The sequence below is a fragment of the Vitis riparia genome, chromosome 13, assembly GCF_004353265.1.
Source record: "Vitis riparia cultivar Riparia Gloire de Montpellier isolate 1030 chromosome 13, EGFV_Vit.rip_1.0, whole genome shotgun sequence".
In the NCBI taxonomy this organism is placed as follows: domain Eukaryota; kingdom Viridiplantae; phylum Streptophyta; class Magnoliopsida; order Vitales; family Vitaceae; genus Vitis; species Vitis riparia.
The window spans coordinates 28,979,422-29,000,242 of record NC_048443.1 but is presented as its reverse complement, the minus strand read 5'-3'; the positions used below and the strand labels follow the sequence as shown (position 1 = coordinate 29,000,242).

At 30.5% G+C, this 20,821-nt stretch overlaps 1 protein-coding gene, 1 long non-coding RNA gene and 1 pseudogene across 2 annotated transcripts; 2 read left to right on the top strand and 1 right to left on the bottom strand.

Annotated features, from left to right (window-relative positions):
- Positions 1–20,821, top strand: part of LOC117928518 — a 55,503-nt pseudogene that overhangs the window by 25,366 nt on the left and 9,316 nt on the right.
- On the top strand, positions 4,621–6,498 carry LOC117927469 (tryptophan N-monooxygenase CYP79A68-like). Its single transcript, XM_034846953.1, has 2 exons — positions 4,621–5,688; positions 5,789–6,498. The coding sequence occupies exons 1-2, from the start codon at positions 4,624–4,626 to the stop codon at positions 6,410–6,412; spliced, it is 1,689 nt and encodes a 562-aa protein (XP_034702844.1). The 5' UTR covers positions 4,621–4,623; the 3' UTR covers positions 6,413–6,498.
- LOC117927470 lies at positions 18,824–19,981 on the bottom strand. Its single transcript, XR_004653355.1, has 3 exons — positions 19,910–19,981; positions 19,691–19,774; positions 18,824–19,084 (listed from the first exon to the last, which is right to left on the bottom strand). It is a non-coding gene; the product is annotated as an uncharacterized LOC117927470 (long non-coding RNA).

The window sequence follows — 20,821 nt, the reverse complement described above, 5'->3', positions numbered from 1 at the left end:
ACTTCGAATTCATCTGTTCATTTTCTTGCTCGTCTTCCTTTTCCTTTTCGCTTTTCTCATCCTATTTAGCCAATTTTTATAACCCATTTATACGTCAATCAATCCATCTAACCTATTTTGCAGGCTGACCCATTTATGATTTATTTGTTGTTGGGCTCCCTCATATGTGAGGGAGTGGGCCTCGTATGCTTGGCTCAAGTCAATTACATTAAAAAAATGGGGAAAAAGAAAAACAGAGAGAATAGAAGAGAGAAAAAAAATACATCTATCCAGATTTCATCAATAAGTCGATCTCGCTTCATTTGTGGTCCGATCAAGTTGAAATTTAGAGAAAATGTTCGAAACTTGAGTAGGTACAATATGAACGGTGGAGATCATATTTTGAGCTTAGGAACTGGTGTTACTGTCCGTGAACAGTAATGACATTTTTTTTGTATACTTTCTCCAATTTTTCTTTGTTTCTTTTGTCAAGAGAAATTGTATAATCTAAGGCTATATGTGTTCTTGATGTATTTGGTAGTCTCTAGATATTATTCTAGAGAAGACAAGTATAATTCATTATTGTTGATAGTGAAAGTTTGAACTAGATTAGGTCCTGTGGTTTTTCCCTTTACATTGGGAGGTTTTCCACGTAAAAATTCTGGTATCTAATTTATTTTTCTGTTGCATGAGTTTATTTATTTATTACTGTTAGTTGTTATTGCCTATTTAATTTTGTACAAAAAAATGATCGAAAAATCTTAATATTTGTTGAAATATTGTGAATTCACTCTAACATTTGTCATGGGAATGAAAGTTTTTAATGCAAATAGTGTTAGCTCAAAAACATAAAGATAAATAATTTACATAAGAATACACATGGTATTATCACGTGTGGCGTGAAAGATATCGTGTCACCATCGTGTTCTGATTTTCTACGCTGACATCATGCATGGACCATGTGAAAATGTTTTTGAAGTAGTGGGATCATACGTAAAATTAATTATTTTTTTTAAATATGAAATTCTGCTTCTTCTTCCAACCATTTGTCTCGGAACATGACCGACAATGGTAGATAGGGTTCACCTTTGCCTAGGTGGGATCCGGACTTCTGGCTTCTGTTCCTCCACATTAAAAATGTGTCAGAAGGTGGTGCCGCCTCACCTACCACATATTTTAATGAATTCACTAAAAAAAGGTTTTATAGAACAGGGCAACTTCGAAGGGTGAAGGGATGTTTTTAAAAATTATAATATTAAGATTAAAAACTTATAACCAAAATATTTTATTTAAGCATTTTTAATTTATAGAAAAAATATCATTCCATTTTAACATTTTAATCATTAAATAAATCCTTTTAGACTTACGTGTACCATCTTTATCGAACCAACAATAAATCTTTAATGAATGATAACTCATTATATAAAAGATTTAAGTCGAGATGAATAGGAACAAAACTATTAACGATTACAAATAAGAGTCAATATCCTAACACATAATATTTAAATTTTATAATAAATTTCTTTAATTATCAAATTGAATAAAATTAAATAGATTCAATTATTAGGTGATGGATGGTAAATTTCTTTTATTAGTTCTATGGATACTAGAGTTAGGACAAGATTGAAAAATGTGAACACAAAGAACTATTTCTAAAAGACTTTGTAAAAGTAGAAAATTATATATATATAAATTGTATTATCTTGTTTAATTCGCAACGCTTTCAAAGTAGAAGTTACGGGTTTATTTAGTATGAATAGAAAATTGTTTTCAAATTTAAAAATTATGTTTAAAAAAGTTTAATTGAAACAATTTTTTCAAATTTGTTATGAAAATGGAATCATTTTTTTTATAAAAAAAATGAGATTTTTCAGTTATTTTTTTATGAGTTTCTTGCGTTAATATTAAACAATTGAAAAAAAATACTTTAAGAACATTTATATTCTACATAAATTTACAGTATCTTATGGAGAATAAATTAAGAAAATTATTTTAATTCACATTTGAGTTTTCAAATTAAATTTTGTTCTTGAAAATAATTAAAAACTATTTTTCAAAATTATTACAAAAAAAAAAAATTGCTATTTTTTCAACCACACGAGTCGTTTTCCCTCAATGTCTGTCACCATATTTATTGCCATCCAAAGGACTTGTCCTATCTTTGATGAGAATTTATCACATTTTTATTGGGTTAGAACAAATTTTATCCTCTTAAGATCACTGACAAGAGATTACAACTCAATCATATTATATTATCAAATTGATTAAGGTTGAAGGGATTCCTTAAATATGTCCTTAAATATGGCACCTATTTATCGTACCAAACCATGCCACCCCTGTCTGTTGTACCAATGCCTAACAAGATTTTGACTGTACGAGAATACTCCTACAACTCAATCATATGATTAAGGTTGAAGGGATTCCTTAAATATGTCCTTAAATATGGTACCTATTTATCGTATCAAACCATGTCACCCCTGTTTGTTGTACCAACACCTAAGGACTTTTCTCCGGTAATTTAAAAAAATTATTCTTAAATTATTATAATAGAAAAAGTTATTACAAATATATGATAGTTTTTATCATCTAACAAAGAGGGTGAACGGATAAATTTTTCTTTTTAACCAAAATCGTCTTTTCAAAAGACGATTTTATTTCCATTTAAAAAATAAATAAAAATTCAAAAGGGAAATCGTTTCTTGAAAATACGATTTTCATTAAAAAAGAAATATATTTTTAATATTATTACAAATTATAATAAATAAATAAATAAATAAAAACCCCAAGGGAAATCGTCTCTTGAAGAGACGAGTTCCCATGAAAAAAATTTAATATTTTTTTTAAAAAAATCTCAAATTATAAATATAAAAAAAATCCTCAAGGAAACTCGAAGAGACCAGTTCCCATGAAAAAAAATTAATATTTTTTTTTAAAAAAAATCTCCAATTATAAATAAATAAATAAATAAATCCTCAAGGGAACTCGTCTCTTGAAGAAACCCCTCTTGGCTGCCGACGTCACCCGAGATAGCCGGAGATAGCCGGAATCGCCATGGAAAGAACCGACGGGCGGCAGCCCTCCTGGGCAAAAGGGCAGGGGCAGCAGCCACACCTGAGCACCCAGCTGCCACGTGGCGCGCTCAGGCGTGGCCAGACCGCCCCCACCCTTTTTCTTTTCTTTTGTTTTTTTTGTTTGAATTTTGAGGGTGCTCCACGTGGCACCCCCACCAAGCCATATTTTGGGTCACAATTCGGCCCAATTTCGCTGGCCTTTATTTATTGTTTTTTTAAAAAAAAATCCTCAAGGGAACTCGTCTTTTGAAGAGACGAGTTCCCATGAAAAAAAATAATTTTTTTTTTTAAATCTCAAATTAAAAAAAAAAAAAAAAATCCTCAAGGGAACTCGTCTTTTGAAGAGACGAGTTCTCATGAAAAGAAATTAATATATATATTTTTTAAAAAGTCCCAAATTAAAAAAAAAAAAATCCTCAAGGGATCTCGTCTCTTGAAAAGACGAGTTCCCATGAAAAAAAATAATATTTTTTTTATAAAAAAATCTCAAATTAAAAAAAAAAAAATCCTTAAGGGAACTCCTCTCTTCAAGAGACGAGTTCCTATGAAAAAAAATTAATATTTTTTTTTAAAAAAAATCTCAAATTATAAAATTAAAAAAAAAAAATTTGGGAAATCGTCTATTCCAGATACGAAGAGACGATTTCCCATTAAAAAAAATTAATATTCTTTTTAAAAAGTCTCAAATTATATAAAAAAAAAAATTTGGGAAATCGTCTCTTCTTAAGGATTTTTTTTTATATTTATAATTTAAGATTTTTTTTATGGGAACTCCTCTCTTGAAGAGACGAGTTCCCTTAAGGATTTTTTTTTCTAATATAAGATTTTTTTTTTAAAAAAATATTATTTTTTTTCATGGGAACACGACTTTTCAAGAGACGAGTTCCCTTGAGGATTTTTTTTTTTAATTTGGGATTTTTTTTAAAAAATATATTAATTTTTTCATGGGAACTTGTCTCTTCAAGAGACGATTTCCCTTGAGAATTTTTTTTATTTTATAATTTGTAATAAATATTAAAAAAAATATTAATTTTTTTAAATGGGAAATCGTCTCTTGAAGAGACGATTTCCCTTGAGAATTTTTATTTTATTTTATAATTTGTAATAAATATTAAAAAAATATTAATTTTTTTAAATGGGTAATCGTCTCTTGAAGAGACGATTTCCCTTTTGAATTTTTATTTATTTTTTAAATGAAAATAAAATCGTCTTTTGAAAAGACGATTTTGGTTTAAAAAAAAATTGTTCGTTTACCCTCTCTCCTAGGTGGTAAAAACTACCATATATTTATAATAACTTTTTTTATTACAATAATTTAAGAATAATTTTTTTAAATTACTACACTATTGAGAAAAGTCCCCATACCTAACATGATTTTGGCTGTACGAGAGTACTCCTACCATTGAGGAGACTTGATCACATTTTTATTGCATGTGGAACTGTGGAAGTATGAAAGGCATGTGTGGTGGAAGTCCATTTGCCTATAAAGAGAGAGCAAATGTATGGGAGGTTTCTCATGCATTCCTACCATTAAATAATTTGCATCCTAGTACCGAAGATCAGCAAGAGACGAATGATGATGGGTAGCAGCTGCAACTCAACCATGTCTTCTTCATTTCCAAATCCATTCCTCTTCCTGCTTTCTCATAATTCTGAAACCTTGGAGCTTGCTCCACTTCATCTTCATTTCCAAATCCTTTTGCTCCTTTTCCTTTTCGTTTTCGCTTTTCTCATCCTCTACAAACTCAAACCCAAAACCCTAATCACCAAGCAAATGCCACTGCTCCCTCCTGGTCCAACATCATGGCCATTAGTTGGGAACCTGCCTGAATTATTCACAAAAAAGCCGGTATTCCGGTGGATACATGGACTTTTGGAGGAACTCAACACTGAGATTGCATGCATCAAACTGGGCAATGTCCATGTCATTCCAGTGATTTCGCCTGAGATTGCCAGGGAGTTTTTGAAGAAACATGATGCGGTGTTTGCATCCAGACCTATTACAATGGCGTCCCATCACTTGAGCAGAGGGTTCCTGACAACAGCTCTTTCTCCATGGGGAGAGCAGTGGAAGAAGATGAGAAGGATCATCACTTCTGAGGTGCTTAAGCCAGCAAGACATATGTGGCTTCTCCAGAAGAGAACTGAAGAAGCCGACAATCTTGTCCGCTTCATTTATAACCAGTGTAAGTTCTCTAGTATTACTAGCCATAATTTTACGGAATCATCGGCTGTGAATGTGAGAAATGCAGTCAGACAATACACAGGAAATGTGGTTAGGAAGATGATGTTCAGCAGAAGGTACTTTGGGGAAGGAAGGAAAGATGGAGGGCCTGGACTTGAAGAAGAAGAACACGTAAACTCCCTCTTTACCACGCTTGCTTACCTACATGCATTCTCTCCATCTGATTACCTTCCATGCCTGAGAGTCTTCGACTTAGATGGCCATAAGAAGATGATAAAAGAGGCTTTGAGCATCATCAACAAGCATCATGATCCGATAGTGGATGAGAGAATAATACAATGGAGCAATGGGGAGAAGAAGGAGGTTGAGGACATACTCGATGTTTTCCTTACAATCAGCGACACAAAGGGAAAACCATTGCTATCAGTAGAAGAGATCAAAGCCCAACTCATAGTGAGAATTTAGCTCTAATATGTTATCTTAATTTCGTATATATATTCTGAAGTTCTTCTCTTTGGGGTTCAATGTATATTAACTATATACAATCTGGCAGGAACTGATGATTGAAATAGTGGATAATCCAGCGCATGCAGCTGAGTGGGCAATGGCAGAAATGATCAATCAACCCGAGATTATGCAGAAGGCCGTGGAAGAAATCGATAGAGTGGTTGGAAAGGATAGACTTGTTCAAGAATCCGATATCGCGCAGCTCAAATATGTTAAAGCCTGTGCTAGGGAAGCTCTGCGGCTTCACCCCATGGTACCATTCAACGTGCCCCATGTATCCATGGCGGACGCCGTTGTGGCCGGTTACTTCATCCCCAAAGGCAGCCATGTCCTGCTGAGCCGGGTAGGGCTTGGACGGAACCCTAGAGTGTGGGAAGAGCCATTAAAGTTTAAACCAGAGCGGCATATGAATGATGAAGTGGTGGATTTAGGTGAGCCTGAGCTTCGGTTCATTTCATTTAGTACTGGGAGACGCGGGTGTCCTGGAACTGCCTTAGGGACAGCCTTGACAGTTACACTCTTGGCGAGACTCCTTCAATGTTTTTCGTGGAGTGTGCCACCGAACCAGGACCAAATTGACCTCACAGAATCAATGACCGAGCTCTTTCTAGCCAAGCCTCTCCATGCTCATGCAAAACCACGCTTGCATGCTTCCATGTATGGGAATTGATTAAAACTTCATCCATTCCGAAGCTTGATGAGTAGAGCCTATAAATAAGGATTTATGAGTCAATAAAGATAAATGCTCTCACCCAATTTTCTTTTCTTCTCCACTTATCACATGATGCTTTGGGGATACAAAGATATATGAAAAATGATGTCATTATATTTCACTTTTATTATTATAATTTTTATTATATAAAATTTTAATTATATTTTTAAACCATTTTTTACATTATTAAAAACTCAAAACCAAGTAAGTTTTTATAAATTTTATTTTCTAAAAATAATTAATAAAAAAGATAAAAAAAATAATTTTTAGAAAATAAAAACTAGAAAATGTTTTTTTACACCAAATATAATATAAAATTTTAAAATATATATTATAAAAAATATTTGTATTTTAATTGATTTGCAGTGGGTTTTTCCTTCTTTTTTTTTTTCCTTTCATTGTCGTGTATACGTCATGCATGTCCACGTTAACATTTAAATCTTACATCCTTCTAAGTTGACTCTTCTATCCTAAACATTTGAGTTGACTCCTAAATATGTTCACAAACATTGTCCAACTTTACAAAGTTAACTCTTCTATCCTAAACTTCTATGTTGACTCCCAAATATGTTCACAAACGTTGTCCAACTTTACATTACGCATTTGATTTTGAAAGAGGTTGTAAGTAGTACTTCTTAATGTTTGGAATTGCTTTCTCAGAACCTTAGACATTTGATAAAATTTTAAAATTCCTTTTTAGAATCTCTTCTTAATAAGTGAAATTTTCAAAACCCACTTTCTTGTTATATGATATATTACTAAAAATATTATCGAATTATTTTCATTTTTCTTTTTTAAATATTTGACATAATATTCCACCCCAAAACTGACATATTTTAATGGGTCATCTAACTTAGACCTCTAAAGTCATATATATGATGTTATCAAATTGACTACAAAGAGATTACATTGTAATTATCAAAATGATTAAAAAAAGACTCCATTGTTAAGATAATGGTTAATAACATTTTCAATCCCTTTCAATCCCTATACAAGCTTTACCATTGTATATATTGATGATGTTCTTATATTTTCAAATTCTATTGATCAACACTTCAAGCATATAAAAATCTTTCAAAAAATTGTCAAAGATAATGGACTAGTAATATTTACCCCTAAGATCAAACTATTTCAAAGCAGGATTAAATTCTTAGGATTTGAAATTTACCAAGGCACAACCAAACCAATTGAGTAAGTGATGAAGGAATTGTAACCAAATTTAATGATCAAAGGCATCACATTCCATTCATGTTTGACACATAGTTGACACTTCAGTTTTTCACACAATCACATGATGATTGTGAAGAAGAACTATCATATGATGAAGAACTTTCATTAATTAGAAAAAATTCATCATAAAAGGACAGAGTTGAGTTAGTAAGGGAGTTCCAGGTGCTCCAAGACTTGTAATCAACTACAAGCCTTTAAATGAGGTTCTTTAATGGATTAGGTATTCTTTACCTAATAAAAAGGATCTTATTGGTTGCCTTCATAATGCTTCAATCTTTGAATAATTTGATTTAAAATAAGGATTTTGACAAATCAAAATTTAAGAAAAAAACAAATATAAAACTGCATTCACTATTCCATTTGGGCATTTGCTGAGATTGAAAGGGGTGCCCCAAGACTTATAATCAACTACAAACCTTTAAATGAGGTTCTTCAATGGATTAGGTATCCTTTACCTAATAAAAATGATCAATGTACAGGTATTGGTATTACATTGACCAAATTTTGAGTAGTTTATTCCATATATTTCATCTAACTTAGAGCTCTAAAGTCATATGATGTTATCATATTGACTACAAAGAGATTACATTGTAATTATCAAAATGATTAAAAAAAAAAAGACTCCATTGTTAAGATAATGGTTAATAAGGTAACATTATATTGATTACAAAGAAATTCCATTGTAATTAACTATATGATATTATCAAATTGATTAAGAAAAGACTCCTAAGATGATGGCCAATCATCTACCTTATTATAATAGTTTATTATTATAGATGATAAGCTTCGATCTTTTATTAATTGTGTGGATACCGGATGTTCACGGACTTATAATAACAAACTCGCTATGAATAATTTTTTTGCTGAAATAAATATCCTACCACAAAGTACTTTTTTAAAATCATAAATTAATTTATGGAAAAATCCCACCATTATACATGATAGATAGGAAGTTATTATTAAAGATATTTTAATGGTATTTTATTTTTCTCTTGTTATGTGGGAATTGGGATCGCTACATTGGTATCTAAATTTTGAACCTATTTGACCAATTCCCCCATATCTTAAAATTTGGAGTTAAAAATGAATTCAACTCCTAGATATGTATAACACTTTAAAACTACCAAATATGAAAAAATAAATATTATGTTATTAGATCACTGAAAATATATGGATAATAAGTGTGTATAATAAATATACAAATAAAATGAAGTAGAAAATTGAAACTCACAAATAATATTATAGTTTGACTCTATGTCCTTAAAATGAATTTGTCTCACTTAGGTGCTTATGGTTTATGAAAAATCGTCTCCCATAACATAATGATCACTTTCTTGTTATAATAGCACTTCAAACCATAATAAATAATGAATCACTTGGTAATTAATACTCTCTTAAATACCAAATATTTGGTAAAAATGAGAAATGATTAGACTTGAAGTTAAAGAATACTTGAATGACAAGAAAAAGAAAAAAATGAAAAGAATTGATGAATGAATATGTCATGGGGCCCTATTTATAGATTTTATAGATGTGTCTTCAAAATACTAGACACATCTTTTAAAGGGATGTGTCTTAAAACACCAAACACGTCTTTTAGAAGAGATTGTATCTTTTAAATAGTGGATAATCCAGCGTAGGCAGCTGAGTGGGCAATAGTCGTGAATGTTTCAGAAACTGGGTTATAGAAAATGAATATTTCTTATTGTATCAGAAAAAGATACCAAGTACTTGTACACTGATGTTTTTATATTTATATTGACAACAACCTAAATAGCTAACCTCCTACTTTAAGACGTTCTTAACAGACTTTGGTTTGTTGTAGTTGATCCCAAACAGTTAGCTTCTTGTTGTTGGATTTAAGAGTATGGAAACAAAAGACTAGCCCAAAAGACATAAACAAAAAACATAATGAATAAGAAGAAAAACTTATCGGTTGAGGCATGACAAACACTGTCCTTGAAATAGATTTACCATCCTCAAAGACGAACTCGGTGTACTAGGGTACCAATGGTCTACCTCCAGGATTCAACAACCAGATATCACCTTGGGTACACTCTGTAAGCGAGATGTGTATAACTCGGTTCTGAAAAAATTCCTCCATATAGATGTATGAAAGACTCTTTGAAAAACTCTATGAAAAATTAGTATTCATATATAGAGAGTAAGGGGTGACTTGCTTTTATAGGTCACTAATACAATCCAAATGGGACTCTACTTGTAATCAGAACATGACTCAAAGTAGAAGGAGAATCTACTTATAAGTGGAATGGGACTCCACTAGCACAATCTCAATAGGACTCTTCCAAAAAATATAAGACTAATAGAATAAAATAAAATAAAAATAATTCCCAATAGGACTCTTCCAAAAAATATAAGACTAATAGAATAAAATAAAAATTATTAACACTCTTCCTACAATCCCACATAGAGTGTAAACATGATTTTTTTTTTTTTTTTGAAGAAAAAGAATCCAATGCATCAATACTGGTGCCCAAAGGCTATGAACCAGTCATAAGACAAATAAGTATTGAATCACAAAACACGGTGAAAATAAATTTCTATGAACCAGTGTTTCTTGATGTAACTCAAGGGACTTTTATCCACATTGGTTTTCTTAACTTCACTACGAGCTATACAAAATGGGTTAGCACAAATAGGTCATGCGTCTTGCTTGGATGTTCATGAGAGTTCTAGAGAACCTGTCTAAGTTCTCATAGGAAGTGGTCCTACCTCCACTCTCATATAGGTGAATCCATCAAATATATTCTTTATTTAAACATATCATCCATAAGGAATATGGTATTCATTAAGAGTAAACACTCAACCTTAATTAATGCAGAATACGCTCTATCTATACCATAGGGATAAACTCTCATACAATTAGAGTTTATAAAGCACCTCAAGTCAACAAGTGATTTGTTATTATCCATATGAACCTACTTCATGGAATTTCCATTCTAATAGGTTGGGTTACCACCACTCTTGACTTCTGTAATAGGCATAAGCCTCATCCTCCTCGATGTTTCTTCCACTAGTTTTTTATTTAGTGGTTTGGTCAAAGGATTGTCCAAATTCAACTCTGACATCACAAATTCTAGGGATATAACCCTTGTTTCAAGCAGCTACCACACAATATTGTGTCTTAGGTGTATATGTCTCTTCTTCTCATTAAATATTTTACTCTTAGCCTTAGCAATTACAACTTGGCTATCGCAACACATAAACACAGATGAGGCTAGTCTCGTCCATAAAAGGATATCTGCTAAGAGGTTTCTAAGCCACTCAACCTCAGAACTTGCATTTTTTAAGGCAATAAACTCAACCTCCATAGTAGACTGAGTAATGCAAGTTTGCTTGGCAGACTTCCAAGAAATTGCACTTCCACCAAGGATGAAAACATATCCATTAGTGGATTTCATCTCATTTAAATCCGAGATCCAATTTGCATCACTAAATTATTTAAGGACACTTGGAAATCCACTAAAGCACAATCCATAGCTAATGGTGCCTCCCAAATACTTAAGGACTCTACGAACAATAATCCAATCGTCATGATTAGGACTTTGGGTGTATCGACTTAATCTACCTACTACATAAGCAATGTCAGGTTTGGTATAGTTCATTAAGCACATTAGGCTCCCTATGATTTGAGCACACTCTATTTGGGCAACATTATGTTCTCTATTTTTCTTCAGTTGTGAGCTGGGATCATAAGGAGTTGACACTGGTTTACAATCAAAGTGTTCAAACTTCCTTAGGATCTTCAACATAGTGTTCTTAAGAAAGTTTAAGCCCATTAGGTGTTTTAGTTATTTTAATTCCTAGAATCACCTCTGCCTCTCCTAGGTCTTTCATATCAAACTTAGAACCTAGGAATTTCTTGGTCTCACACACAACCTCTAGGCTAGTTCCAAATATCAGTATGTCATCAATACAAAGGTAGATGACTACACATGTGTTATCCTCATACTTGTTGTAGATACACTTGTTAGCATCATTAATGGAATATCCATTAGTTACTAACACATGATCAAATTTGTTGTGCCAATGTTTGAGAGCTTGTTTTAACCCATATAGTAATCCATATAAATTTCATCTTCCAAATCCCCATTCAAGAATGCAGTCTTGAAATCCATTTGGTATATCACCAAATTATGAATGGAAGCTAGAGAGATCAATACTCTAATTGATGTTATTCTAGTCACAATGACAAAGGTGTCAAAGTAATCTGCATTCTTCCCTTGTTTAAAGCCTTTGGCAACTAAACGAGCTTTATACTTCTCTATGGACCCACCTTGTTTTTAACTTTCTTTTAAAGATCCACTTACAACCAATAGTCTTTGCACCAAGAGGTAAATCTACTAACTCTCATGTATGGTTATACATGATTGATTCGATTTCACTGCTAATGACCTCCTTCCAAAATGGTGCATTAGGAGAAGTTATAGCTTCTTTGTAGGATCTAGGGTCCCCATCTATTAGGAAGGTGTAGAAACCATCTCCAAGGTTTGTTTCTTTCCTATCTCTTTTACTCCTTCTATGTTCAAATTTAGAAAATTCAATAGACTTGTCTCTACTTGTTTTCTGAACTTGTTGTTCACCATTTAGTTTCATAGTAAAGATATTTAAAAAAAAAAATTGCTTTCTTTGTTTCTATTATAGTTTTGACATCTACAAGACTGTTTTTTAACTTAGTAACAAGAAACCTATATGTCGCACTATTCTCAGCATAACCAATGAACATTGCATCAAAGGTTTTAGGACCGCGTTTTCATTTTTTAGGTTTAGTGAGAAGAGCTTTAGCTAAACACCCCTATACTTTCAAGTATGCTATATTAGGTGCATAACCCTTCCATAACTCATAAGGAGTTTTACCAGTTTTCTTATAGGGTATTCTATTTTGAATATAACATGTGGATAGGATAGTTTCCCCCTACAAGTTCAAGGGTGCTCCTGAACTTACCAACATTGCATTCATCATTTCTTTTAAGGTCTTATTTTTTCCTTTCTACTATTCCATTAGACTCGGAGGAATAAGGAAGAGTAGTTTCATGAATGATCCCATGATCTTCACAAAAAGAATTAAAGGGGTTGGACTCATACTCTCCTCCCCTATCAGTTCTAAGCCTTTTAATTTTCTTACTTAGTTGATTTTCCACTTCATTTTTGTACTTGATGAAAGCATCTATTGTTTCATCTTTGTTTCTCAAAAGATATACCCTTGTATACCTTGAGTAGTCATCTATGAAAGTTATGTAGAATCGTTTACCACCTCTAGTCATTGTATTTTTTAAGTCTTCTAAGTCACTGTACATTAAACTTAGTAGATCTTATTCTCTTTCAATTGATTTGCAAGATTTCTTTGTGGTTTTAGATTATACACAAGATTCAAATTTTCTATGGTTTTCTAAGGACAGTTTAGGGATTAAACTCAATTCAACCATTTTCTTCATACATGAAAAGTTCACATGTCCTAGTCTGCTATGCCAAATATCACAAGAATCAACTATGTAAGCAGAAGAAAAAGATGCATTATTATTGATAATATAAAAAACATTCAACATAAATAAACCATGATTACAATAGTAATTTCCCACAAATACATCATTCTTAGTTAAAACTATTTTATCGGAGTCAAACAAGATCCTCACTCCTGTTTTTCTAAGCAAAGATATTGACACCAAGTTCCAACAGATATTTGGCATATGAAGAACATCACTAAGGACAAGCACTTTTCTAGAGGTTAGCTTGAGGCCGGAGAACTTTCCATTTTCCAATCATTGGAGTAAATCTAGAATCACCCATGAACACTTGTTCATCTTCTTCCCTTATAGTAGTATAGGAAATAAATGCACTTCTATTCCCACAGATGTGTCTGGTAGCCCCAGATTCTACCACTAAATCCTTCATATTGGTGACCATGCTCACCTCTGCTTTTTCCAGATTTGCCTTTGAATTGGACTTCTCAGTTCTCTTACTGTGACGACATTGAGCTACATAGTGTCCAGACTTGCCACAGACAAAGCAATTACCTCATTTTTTAATAGTTGAGTTATGAACCTTGTTTGATGCATTGGGCTTGGTCCTAGAGTTTTGTTTCCTGGACCTATTATTTTTTGGGTTTAGGTTTTTCTTTAATTCTTAGTGTAAAGTTCCTCATAATTTTAAAAATGCGTTTCCATAATTAAGAGGAACCCCATACATAGATAGTGTTGGAAAAAATATACCTAATTTGATGTGTGAGATAATTTCACAATATTATGATTAGGCTGATTTCTAACAACTTCAATTTAGCATTACTTCCCTATCATCACGGCTTCCGAGATGGATTTAATAATTTCAATATACATTTAGCACTCCAAAATATTAAGTGCATTGTTAGGTTTGCATATAGTTTTCAAGACCTTCATGCTCAGTGGGCTGATTATGAAACCTACACTTGGATTTGCTCATACCAACCCTTGATTACCTTTCTATTTATAATATATGTAAGCATCAAAATATCATAAAATGGGAAAATATCCGTGGTTGAGTCTTATAAAAGTATTAGATGAAAATCAAGAAAAAAAATGTGGATGGAATGAAAATTAATCAAAACCCGTAAAAATGTTAAAAAACACTTTATAAAATAATAAAACAAATAGTAATGTACTTATTAATATTTTTATTGAATAAACCCAGTAAGTTTCAGTGTATGAGAAACCCGCTTATTGAATAAAAAAAAATGTATAGTCACCATTCTTACACCAGCATCAATGCAAATACAGGTCACAATGAAACTGGCCGGCCACATAAAACAAGCACTTGTCCGTCCCATGCTTTATATTTTTAACCCCGCGTGCTAACACCAATTTCATATAAAATGGGCAACTTGAGCATACACGACTCCAAAATTAATGAATTAAAACTAAAGGGTCATTAGATATAACCTTTTTTTTAAACAAAAATACTCTTTAACATTTTTTTAATTCTTATATCTCATTAGAAACTTTTAATTTCAATAAAAAGTTTAAGGGTAAAAATTCTTAGAGACTTATCTTAAAAGATGATAATTTTTAAAACTTTTTTTAAAACTTTTTTACTATCTTAATTTTGATGTGAACAATGTTAGTTGAAGAATACATAGACAAAATAATTCACGCAAAGATACACGATATTTTACTTGGTTTGGCACACTATACATATATCTATTGATGAGAAAGAATAATTCCACTATAACATAAATAATATCTTAAAGAATAAAAATAGATACAGCTATATTGAGTTCTTGAAACATCTTTTGTTGCCCCACGCCTTGCATCTACACCATGAGCCTATCACTCCATCAGGTATCTTGTATTTTTTCACATCTCTATCTATATAGTCTTTACAAACTCATTTCCATCTCATAATCTTTTTCCCTCCTAACTTTGAATATTTATTTTTATAAGAAAATCTAATATTATTTTACAAAAAAAAAAATCTATACTAATTAGAAATTTATAGTACTTTCCAACAATTTTCACCTTAAATCAAATTTTATTAAATCAATCTTCCATCTATCCATGATACACACTTTCTATATCACACCTCAATGAGAGAACAATCTACATTCTTGTGTGCTTTATTTCTCTTTGGTTCTTTTAAAAATCTTTATTTTGAGTTATGATATCAGTTTGTCGTGTCAACGAAAGTTTTAATGGAAACAATATTAATTGAAAAATACAAAAATAATCCTTACAAAGGTATACAATGTATTTTGACGTAGTTCAGTCATCTATGCCCACATCCACGGATTAGAGAGAACAATTCCACTATACCATAGAAAATATTACAGAGGACAAAAATAGATAAAACTATTGAGTTCTAAAATGTCCTGTATTTCCCCATTCTTTATATTTACATCTTGAATTATGAGCCTCTACCTCCATTGATGTCTTCCATTTTTTCTCATATTTTTATCTACCTCATATAGTCTTTACAAGTTCATCTCTTTCTCACATCCTTTGCCTCTCATCACCTAGAATATTTACCTAATATCTTTTCTTATTTTATAAGGAAAACTAATATTACAATAACATCAATTTATGAAATATTTCATATAATGTTCTTTACAAAAAAAAAAATCTATACTAATAAAGAATTGATTTGAGACACTTTCCAACCATTATAATCAGTCAATTGATTTTAATTATTCTAATTCAACATGCTTTTTTTTTTTTTGGACATTTTTTACAATGAGGACAAACTCATATTAGATTCTTATTAATTATTCATGTTTGTTGGCTTGCTTTTAATTAATTAAATTCAACTTCCTCTCTTTTAATTATTCAAATTAAACTTGCTCTTATCTTTTTGCCACTTGTTGTGATTAATTAGTCCAAATATGACATCGATTGATTTTAATTATTCTACTTCAACTTGCTATTTTTTTTTCTTTTTTTCTTTTTGACATTTTTTACAATAAGGACAAACTCATATTAGATTCTTATTAATTATTCATGTTTGTTGGCTTGCTTTTAATTAATTAAATTCAACTTCCTCTCTTTTAATTATTCAAATTAAACTTGCTTTTATCTTTTTGCCACTTGTTGTAATTAATTAGTCCAAATATGACATCGATTGATTTTAATTATTCTACTTCAACTTGCTATGTTTTTTTCTTTTTTTCTTTTTGACATTTTTTACAGTAAGGACAAACTCATATTAGATTCTTATTAATTATTCATGTTTGTTGGCTTGCTTTTAATTAATTAAATTCAACTTGCTCTCTTTTAATTATTCAAATTAAACTTGCTTTTATCTTTTTGCCACTTGTTGTAATTAATTAGTCCAAATATGACATCGATTGATTTTAATTATTCTACTTCAACTTGCTATTTTTTTCTTTTTTTTTTTTTTGACATTTTTTACAATGAGGACAAACTCATATTAGATTCTTATTAATTATTCATGTTTGTTTGGCTTGCTTTTAATTAATTAAATTCGATTTGCTTTCTTTTAATTATCCAAATTAAAGTTGCTCTTATCTTTTTGGCACTTGTTGTAATTAGTCCAAATATGACATGGATTGATTTTAATTATTCTAATTCAACTTGCTCATCTTTTTTTGACATTGTTTACAATGTGTCCAAACACATATTAGATCCCTTATTAATTATTCATGTTCATCCTACTTGTTTTTAATTAATCAGATCCAATTTGCTCTCTTTGAATTATTCAAATTAAACTTGCTCGTCTTTTTGGTGTGTGTTGTTGTAATTAATCTAAATATAAAATGGAATGATTTTAATAATTCTAATTCAATTTGTCCTTATTTTTCAAAAAAACTTGATTTACTTTGATGATGAATTGAAGCAACTTAAATATAAATAAAATTTAGTGGATATTTGGTAAAACTTAATACTTATTATTTAATGACTTAAGTTGACTTTAAGCTAAATTATTCTTAGTGTTTGGTAAGCCAATTTAATAACTTAATTTAAGTCATTAAATAAATTAAATATGTCTGGTAAAATAACTTAATGCTACGACTTAAAGTAAAAAACAACAAGTAATAAGTAAAAATAATTAACTTATTCTTAAATCTCTATCTTCATTTTACCTTTTTACCTCCATTTGCCCTAATTACCTTCATGATTTCTTTTACTATTCTAAGACTTCTATTGTTACTTGACCTCATTTGTTCTAATTATAATTTATGAGAATAAATATGTTAATTTGATGATTTAAAATAAATTTTAAGTTAATTTTATCAAACAACCATAATGCTTAAAGTAATAATTAAGTAATAAATTTCAAATAAAAAAATTAAAGTATATTTTAACTTAAAGTTAACTTAAGTCATTAAGTAATAAGTATTAAGTTGTATCAAGCATTCCCTTAACTTAAAACTTATTACTTATTTTTTTACTTTAAGTATTAAAGTTATTTGATAAAATTAACTTAAAATTTATTTAAAGTTATCAAAACATATTTAACTTCATGAGTTGTAATTAATGTCTATCATCATTAATTATAACTAACATATATTTTTATTAATCTTAAGTAGTAAATTTATTTATTAAACATCCATACTTAAAGTATTGTAAATATATAAGATAACCTTAGAAAATTACTATAAAAAATAAGTTATGGATGTGAAGTTATGATTGTTAAATATGGGTAAATAAGACAAAAGATATTTGGAATAAAAAAATAAGTTAATTATTTTGACTTAATACTTAAAGTCATTTTTAACTTTAAGTTGTTATATTAAGTTTAAGTTATTAAGTCATTTAAGTCATTAAGTTGATTTACTAAACACCCTTTTAATTTTATTAAGTATTAAATTATTTATTTTAAATTATTTATTTTTTACTTAGTGGTCGGGTGTTTAGTAAACCAACTTAATAACTTAATGTGACTTAATAATTTAATTTAAGTCATTAAGTAAATTAAATATGTTTGGTAAAATAATTTAATTATAATATAACTTAAAGTAAAAAATAAATTTAAGTAATTAGTAAAAACAATTAATTTATTATTAAGTTCACATCTTTATTTTATTTTTTTTACTCCCATTTACCCTAGTTATCCTACTCTACAATCTTCATAGTTACTCGACATTTTTTACCTTGATTATAATTTATGAGGATAAATATGTTAATTTGATGATTTAGAACAAATTTTAAATTAATTTTATCAAACAATCTTAATTTAAAAGTAATAAGTTTTAAGTTGACAATTTAAGCATAATTTAACTTAAAGTCAATTTAAATCATTAAGTAATAAGTATAAAGTTTTATCAAGTGTTAAGTTTTTTGTTTTTTATTGTGTTAAATAAATAGTTTATTCTTATAAAAAATGATTATTTTATAGCAGTATATAGATGCAGTTCATTCAGCTGATTTACTGCCTACTGCTGACCACACTTCTGCTATACTATGAAGATGGTGTTATAAAAATTGTGGTTTTCTCTTTTTCTTTTTCTATATGGGTATATGGATGCAAAAACTGTTAAAAAGAACCAAAGAAACAGAGGGAAATTGCATTGAAACATCCAAGTCTATTGTACACAACAGGACAACGAAGCATCAAAAAGCAGAGTCTGAACCTCCCAAAAACAATCCCAACGTCAAGAAAGCTAGCAAAGGTTTTATGCCAAACAGACAACTATTAAGAAAAAATTAAAAGAGAAGAATGTTAACGTTGTGTTCATATCACAGAAAGTCGGGTTTCATCTACTAGTGCACTCATTCTACTTAATAAAACAGTAATGGGCATGAAGCAGTGCAAGGTGGAGGACTACACCAATTTCCCAATTAGGCTAGTTGCTCACAAGCCTCTACTGCCATTTAGCATTACTTCACCACCAGGGCCTATTGGATGAAATCCATCAGTAAAGTTTTTCTTCAGTGGTTGCTCTTTGGTCTTCATCTTTAGGTACCTCGTAATTGAAATCATAGTTAGAAGCAGCATTTCAACAATTTAAGGCTGTGAAAATATGCAAAACTATGGCTCATGACTTCAATGTATGGGTGCAGGAAAACAACAACAAAATGTCATCCTTAATATGTTTTTTATGCTCAAATTCATCAAAAGGCATTAATAGGAATATTGGTTGTGGAGGCAAATACTTATTTTTCATATCATGCAGTAGACCTATGAGCAATCCATAAGTAGTTGAATCCCTGACAACAATGTGTACTTTTTTTGGGGCAAACGTAGTATTTGCTATTATTAAACAATCTAATTATTTAAAAACACCTATATTTAATCAAATTTTCCTCGAATGAACTTTTTTTTGGTTCTGCATTAGTTTGAATGAAATAAAGGGAAGGTTGAGAAGACAAGCAATTTTGAATAACAAATAAGTCGTTGAATAATGGTATGAAATGAAAGATTTTTTTTTTTTGGAAAGAATTTTTATGCAGAATGAAAATTTGTAGTCAAGCAGTTCATGGAGAAAAATGGGGTGCTTGCAAAATTTTTGGTGTGTTTGTATGTGCAGAAGGAGAAAAAGTGAAAGTACATATGACCTACATATGGGATGACCAAGTAATGAGATGGATGGCACCAAGTTGGACATCATAGAAATCCTCTCCTTCTCCAATCATCACTTGAATCCTGTTTGAAAATTTTCAGGGAATTAACACAACTTTGATTCATTAAGGATATACCTTAGTCCTTCAGGAATCATTTCTAATAATTTATAGTAAGCAATTGTTAAACCCTCTAAGACTAGCTAGCTAGGCATCATACCTTTGTCCAATACCCTCAACCATAAAAAGCAATAGATGCTAGAGAGTTGCAGACATTTGAGTGGAGGGAAACCATTTGAAGAGAAATATCATTTTCTCTCTCAATATATATATATATATATATGACATGATGAAAGAATTGTTTGAAAGAAATTTTGGTAGAATAAAAATCTGTAGTCAAACAATTCGTGGATAAAAGCTGAGTTCTTGCCTTTTTTTTTTTTTGTGTTTTTTTAGATGTAGAAGGATAGAACACCTAGAACATTTAATCAAAATTTCTTGAATTGGTTAATCTTTTTAATTCTGTGTTTGTTTGAATGAAATAAATAACAGGTCTTGAAAACAGAGAGGTAATTTTGAATAAACAAACGGACGGTTGAATAATAATTTGACATGAAAGAATTTTTGGATAAAATGAAAAGCGTAGTCAAACAGTTGGCGGAAAAAAATGGAGTGGTTGCCAATTTTTTGATGTGTTTGTATATGTTGATGAAAAAAAGGAAAAAGTACAAATTAATGACTTACCAACAATTAATGAGATGAAGGGCACTTGGACTTCGTAGAAATCTTCCCCTTCTTTTCCATTTATCACTTAAAGCCTATGAATGAATCCTTTTGGCATATACTCAATGTCCAATATCTCTGCCAATGACTTTCATGCAGCAGTGGTATCTTCTATCTTCATCTACTGGACACAATGATCTTCTGTTTGTGAAGATGAATGAATGAGATGTTTGCCTATTAGTTTCTTGTTTATCTCAGCTATACATGTCTAGAACAACTTTGAATATTCAGTTTTCAGTTTTACCTGGCCATCTATATATACTATGGTAGTGTTATCATGTCCTGATTCCTACTGGCTACGGATATGTGATTTTGGGGGCAAGCTCATTTCTCAATGGATGTTGGTTAA